The sequence below is a fragment of the Triticum urartu genome, chromosome 1 (assembly GCF_003073215.2).
Source record: "Triticum urartu cultivar G1812 chromosome 1, Tu2.1, whole genome shotgun sequence".
Taxonomy (NCBI): domain Eukaryota; kingdom Viridiplantae; phylum Streptophyta; class Magnoliopsida; order Poales; family Poaceae; genus Triticum; species Triticum urartu.
This window is the reverse complement of record NC_053022.1, coordinates 511,829,550-511,836,249: the sequence shown is the minus strand read 5'-3', so window position 1 is coordinate 511,836,249 and position 6,700 is coordinate 511,829,550. Positions and strand designations below refer to the sequence as shown.

Genomic DNA, 6,700 nt, shown 5'->3' with positions numbered 1-6,700 from the left:
ATTACCTGTTTATATTAGATAGAACAACGTGATTATATTGGTAAGTAGACTGTGAAAAAACTATGATGGATCCTACTGTCAACACTATTACGCGGGTCATACCGCTCGTTAACCCGTCAAGCACTATGGTAGGTCCCATTGCTAGACGTTACATGCCAAAAAAGTGATCCTCACACATTCATATTCAATGACTCTAGTAGGTTTGTCATCGAAATTACCAAATTGTCATAGAAATTGGTAGCCAGGTGCACTCATGGGCCGAAGCGATTAAGTGACGTCTATTGTCACCGATTTGTAGTAATCAGTGATGCTACCTAGGAAAACATCACGCATTACGTATCTGTGTGACGTTGTCCACCATTGTCACGAGGATTTTCATCACAGTATCTCAATTTTCTTGTAGTGCTTCCATGAGGAAGAAGAACACCATATCTAGCTATGTTATGAGCTTTGAAATTTGAAGCTCCAGGTTCAAACACTAAATTGCAATAGGTAAAAACACTCGCAGTCTCTACAAGCTCTTTGATAATACCACCATAATTCCCTCCAGCTTGCTGATAAATGTGATTGACAATCTGCTTGCAGTCGAAAGCCGCCTGAATGTGTTGCATCGCAAGTTCTTGTGCCAGGGAAATAGCTTCCCTACATGCCAGGAGGGTCAATGAGTCCATGTATGACCAGAACAGAAGAACCCAGATATGAACCATATGTATCGCAGCAGATAGAAGCTGCAGTGCCCACATTATGATCCACCAAGACGCCTGCATGGGCATTTATTTTAACATTGCCTAGCACAGGGGAATCCAGCGCCTAGACTGAGCTTGTACTGGTGCTGATATTGCATGTGGATCCAGTAGTGTGTCTAGCTGATCAAGCTCTGATATGAATCTTGTGACAAAAGAGTGTATCATATGGGCTTTGATTAATTACCTCATGTATAAGTTTCCCGCGAGCATGCCAGATAGCCCATAGCATTAGACACATTCGGATCAACTGTTCGTGACGCAACACTTCCATCATAGAGAATAGTGATGTTTTCGCTGATGGTTGTTGTGTTGCAATCATATGTTCCAGAAGATCGTGATCTACCAAAGTCCACACACACCGAGCCATCATACACTCGGGAAGACTATGCCGCCAAGAATCTTGTGCTCCACAAGCAAAACAATCATCATGGTGGGACATTTTCCTATGCTTGCGGACATCCTCGGTTGGGATTGAATTTTTCGCCAGTCTCCAAAGAAACATCTTAATTTTTGCTGGCACCGAAACCTTCCAAAGTGTAACCCATACTTTCTCATTTTCAGAATTATTTGAGGCTCCCACCCTCTCGTCTAACCAATCTTCGTGGTGCTTTTTAATGTCCACAATCATTTTATAAGCAGAACAGACAAAGAAGATGCCATTTTTCTCAAAATTCCACGACCAAAAACCATTGATCACCCTGGTGCATACATGTATCTGAAGAATGGCAGCTGCATCAAAAGGTAAGAAAACGTGTGCAACTAATTATGCATTCCATCTGGCACTACCTTGGTCCAACAAGTCTGATACCAGCTGCGATGGGTTGGGAATTAGAGAAACTATAGGCCTCGTGTTTTCTCGCCTAGGGATCCAATTCGTATCCCATATATGAGTATTGTTACATGTGCCAATGCATCTGTTAAGGCTTGTTCTCAAAGTGTCACGGATCTGCACAATCGATCGCCAAATCTAGGATGGGTGGTATCAAGTTCAGCGGTAAGAAAATCAGTGTTGGGGGAGTATACCACTTTCAGTGGTCTTACACTCAATGATTCCAGATTCTCTAATATTATCCAAGCCTGGACGAGAAATTTCAAAAAACCAATGCCTCCCATATATTTAGGCATACACATAATATCCCAAGACAGCCAATATGGCTTGCGCTGACCTTGCTTGATACCCCACCAAAAGGCTTTCATCATAGAAATTAATTGCTGGCACAAGCCCCTTGGTAATTTAAAACATGACATTGAATAAACCGGGATAGCTTGACCAACTTATTTCACCAAGACTTCCTTGCCCGTTGCAGAGAAAAGTTTCTCCATCCAACCCTGAATTTTATTCCACAACCTGTCCTTAAGGTATTTAAAAAGCTCCATTTCTTGACATTCCCACACCCAAAGGCATCCCTAGACATTTTTCATTCAGCTGCTCATTAGGTACACTCAAAATATGTTTGATCACACCTCTTACCTCCTTAGAGCACCTCTTGCTGAAGAAGATTGAAGATTTTTCCTTATTTATTCTTTGACCAGAAGCATGAGCATAAGTTTTCAGAAGGAGAAACCCTCTTCCGCCCCCTCGTTAATTGCTTTAAAAAACAGCAGACTGTCATCTGCAAACAAACAAGTGATTCATCGGTGAAGCCGATGAGGCCACTTGTATACCCACAAGGCTAGATGACTAATTCTGAATTTTAAAAGATACGAAAGGCCCTCTGCTGCTTGCAAAAGGAGATATACAAGTCATAGGCCAGCCGTCTCCAAAACCCCAAGACCGGCCCTACCCAAGCCTGATACCTGCAAAAAAAATTGAATTTGATTGATACAATCGAAATTGAGAGGGATGCTCGATGATCATCGCGATGAAAGCCGTTGCGATGAGATCCGTGAAATACGAGTCAGTTTTCAGCTTTCACGGAGCAAACGCTCGTCGGCTCGACTCACACGCCACACACCACACGAACCTTCTCCCCCCGTACGACACGACACGACACACGAGCCAGCCGAGCCGCTACCGACCCGACCCACCACGCCGCGTTCCCCAATCCCCCACCCCCCAACCAAAATCTTCCCCATCTCCCCCGGCCGGTTCCGTTCTCCCGTCCCCTTCCCCACCCCAGCCTCCAGATCGCGCCGCGCGCCGCCCCTGACCGCCGCCGGAACCCCACCCCGCCGACGAGGTCCGACCCCCGGGGGGCCCAGCCAAGATGGTGCTCGCGCAGCTGGGCGGGAGCATCTCCCGCGCGCTCGCGCAGATGAGCAACGCCACGGTGATCGACGAGAAGGTGCTCGGGGAGTGCCTCAACGAGATCTCCCGCGCGCTGCTGCAGTCCGACGTCCAGTTCAAGATGGTCCGCGACATGCAGACCAACATCAGGAAGATCGTCAACCTCGAGACCCTCGCCGCCGGCACCAACAAGCGACGCATCATACAGCAGGTCCCGCCCCCCGCTCCGGCCCTCCATTCATTTCCTGCGCTAGTTCGATCGATCCAGGGGGGACTGGGCGGGAGGATGCTGATGCCCTTGTTTTTCATTTTTCGTGCTGCAGGCCGTCTTCACGGAGCTCTGCAACATGCTCGATCCCGGGAAGCCGGCCTTCACCCCCAAGAAGGGCAAGCCCAGCGTCGTCATGTTCGTCGGGTTGCAGGGTCAGTCTCACTGACTAACCTCGCTTACCTGCTCTGTTTTTTGTTCTACGCCTATTACCTGAATTCCACTCGCTACATGTGATTGCTTATTATAGCTGTATATATCTACCAGTCTGCGTGTAGCATTACTAGACCACCTAGAATGAGTGCGTTGTTTAACCACCAGAGATGGTCTCATAGGAACTGTTTGTTTCATGTTTTTCCTGGTTATCTTGATAGGCGAGCAAAATCGAAAGCTCCAAACCTTGTTGAATAAATTGATGTAAATTTAGGCCATTATTGGGAGGAGAATTACGGTTAGGGTCATCAATTACCTGTCACCAATAGAAGCAGACCTTGTTTAGTTTGTTGATGTAATCTTTTGCTCTATCCATGTGCTTCATTCGTGAATTGTGATGACAAGCAACTATAGGAATAGGAATCAGTATTATACTCAATGGTCTTCTCAATTCTGTCTTGAGCAGTATGGCAAGGTAGATAAATTGTTCTGTGGATAACTTATAATGACCCAGGCATTTCAGGGGGTAGCTGTAGGTGCTATATCTAAAGCCTTGAGAATCATCACCATTTCCTGCTTCATTTTCCTAGTTGTTCGTACTTGTGAGATATCTCCATTTTCCTGTCCTAGTTTTGACAGAGTCAAAACATCCAGTGCTGTGTTCATTATCGTTTTCCTTCTCTTTTATATAGTTGCGATGTAACGTTCACTGAATAACTATATATGTCTGTAGGTTCTGGAAAAACTACCACATGTACCAAATACGCATATTATCATCAGCGCAAGGGATTTAAACCGTCTCTGGTTTGTGCCGATACATTCCGAGCTGGTGCTTTTGATCAGTTGAAGCAGAATGCAACCAAGGCAAAGATACCTTTTTACGGAAGGTTCTCTACATTGATAGATTTACCTGTGGGTTAAAAGCTTCTCTCCAAATTTTGCACTAAATAAAATTGCCTTCTTTGCAGCTACATGGAGTCAGATCCTGTGAAAATTGCTGTTGAGGGTCTGGAAAGGTTCAGGAAAGAAAATTCTGATCTCATCATTATTGACACAAGTGGACGCCATAAGCAAGAGGCTGCACTCTTCGAAGAAATGCGTCAAGTTGCAGAAGCAACGGTATTTACACTGTCATAGTCTTGCACCCTTATTTTTCCTGTAATGTCGAGATTTTCACCCACCTTTTCATGGTTCATTGCAGAAACCAGACCTGGTGATATTTGTGATGGATGGCAGTATTGGTCAGGCTGCGTTTGATCAGGCACAAGCATTTAAACAAAGTGCTTCTGTTGGTGCTGTCATCGTAACGAAATTGGATGGTCATGCAAAAGGAGGCGGTGCACTTAGCGCGTTAGTATTACTTTTTATTTTTCTTGTTCTTCCTGGTGCTATTTCCTGTATCGTGTTGCTTATGAGCGATATTATTTACAAAGAATCTAAGTTAGCTTAGTTTGTTCTTTGGTAAAATTTCTTCATTATAATTCTTCTTGTGGGATTTTCCCCCTCTGGTTAATATGTCCTTCTAGAGTTGAATTTCATTTTACCAGGTTACATATCATCCATGTTATTTTAGTTCAACAAGAAAATGCTACTTGGTTTAGGATCACTTCAATCTGAATGGTTGCACATATGTTTAGTGTATCTGTGAAGCAGTTAAGATTGTTATTTATCTGCTCAGCTGTATTCTCAAATCCTGTTTTAGCTTCTTTTTTTCTTGTGTTTATTACAAGTAGGCGAGGATACCGTTTGTTAGAGTAAACAGGTGAAGAATCAGAGGAACTTTTTTTTTTACATCCTTGCCTCTTTTTTCCCCAGGGTTGCAGCTACAAAAAGTCCAGTGATATTTATTGGAACTGGAGAACACATTGATGAATTTGAGATTTTTGATGTGAAACCATTTGTCAGCCGTCTGCTAGGTTAGCAACTACATTTAATATTGTGTGTAGCTTGGTGTTTCTTCTTTCTAGTTTACCTAATGATGTATTTGTCAGGTATGGGAGACTTGTCTGGCTTAATGGACAAGATCCAGGATGTTATGCCTGCTGATCAACAGCCTGAGCTTCTGGCAAAGCTGGCTGAAGGAACCTTCACTCTCAGACTTTTGTATGAGCAATTCCAGAATCTTCTGAAAATGGGTCCTATTGGCCAGGTTAACTATCTTTTACTCCCTTTGTTCACAAATATAATATGTTTTGGATATTTCACTATGGACTACATACGAACTGAAATGAGTGAACAAACACACTAAAATGCGTCTATATACATCCGAATCAGAAGAAAAGTTAGGACATGTTATAACAGTGAACGGAGGGAGTAGTATTTATCATGTTAACATCTGATTAACCTTCGTATGATACATTATATCGAGTATTTGATTTTCACACGAAGTCATCCAACAAGACAAGCAAGACCCCACAACTATAATTCTGATATCATTTGTTTAAGCCTGCGTCGTCTTGTTTATCTTGCAGGTCTTCTCCATGTTGCCTGGATTTAGTTCAGAGTTGATGCCAAAAGGACATGAGAAAGAAGGCCAAGCGAAGATTAAGCGGTACATGACGATTATGGATTCCATGACAGCAGCAGGTGAGCTAGATTAGATCAAGGCTTTCCTTTGTACAACACAAGAGCGACGTTCGGAAACTTATCCCAACCCTGATCTACTTTTCAGAGCTCGACAGTACAAACCCAAAGCTGATGACTGAGTCGCGAATCATCCGGATCGCTCGGGGGTCTGGCAGGCAAATCAGAGACGTGATGGACATGCTGGAAGAGTACAAGCGGCTAGCCAAGATGTGGAGCAAGATGAAGGGGCTAAAGATGCCGAAGAATGGAAAGATGAGCGATCTGTCCCAGAACCTGAACATCCAGCAGATGACCAAGGCGCTCCCGCCGCAAGTGCTGAAGCAGATGGGCGGCATGGGCGGCCTGCAGGCCCTGATGAAGCAGATGGGCGGCAAGGACATGAGCAAAATGCTCGGTGGCATGGGACTGGGCGGTGATTAGCCTGGCAAATGTAGGTAGAGTTTCTTCTGGGCATAGGTGGTGTGCTTGCTGCGTTGTCAGAGTTTGCTATATTTATATAGATCTCAAAAGATTTCCCATCCTGACAAATATAGTCCTCAACTCTTGAAAAAATCATTTGAAATTTCTCTGGAACTAACATCTAGTAAGGTCATCAAATTTACAGGTAGTGTAGCTTCTGTGAATTTGTTGCGTCGTCGCGTTCCTCGCTTGGTATACTTGTTTTATGAATCATGCGGTCTTCTGGATCTGGAGAGCCTGAAACCCAGAGTTAAAATTTGA

The 6,700-nt window shown here is 44.1% G+C and overlaps 1 protein-coding gene across 1 annotated transcript; it reads left to right on the top strand.

Moving 5' to 3' along the window:
* Positions 1 to 2,800: 2,800 nt before the first annotated feature.
* LOC125524002 (signal recognition particle 54 kDa protein 2) lies at positions 2,801 to 6,700 on the top strand. The gene is made up of 9 exons (XM_048689086.1): positions 2,801 to 3,184; positions 3,297 to 3,396; positions 4,128 to 4,281; positions 4,363 to 4,513; positions 4,596 to 4,744; positions 5,210 to 5,310; positions 5,386 to 5,543; positions 5,866 to 5,980; positions 6,066 to 6,700. Exons 1-9 carry the CDS (start codon positions 2,954 to 2,956, stop codon positions 6,398 to 6,400), a joined length of 1,494 nt encoding a protein of 497 aa, XP_048545043.1. The 5' UTR covers positions 2,801 to 2,953; the 3' UTR covers positions 6,401 to 6,700.

Coding starts and splice junctions, on each gene's coding strand:
- LOC125524002 (XM_048689086.1), top strand. CDS start 2,954: ATGGTGCTCGCGCAGCTGGGCGGGAGCATCTCCCGCGCGCTCGCGCAG. Junction 4,514..4,595: donor GTCAAGTTGCAGAAGCAACG/GTATTTACACTG, acceptor GGTTCATTGCAG/AAACCAGACCTGGTGATATT. Junction 5,981..6,065: donor GGATTCCATGACAGCAGCAG/GTGAGCTAGATT, acceptor TCTACTTTTCAG/AGCTCGACAGTACAAACCCA.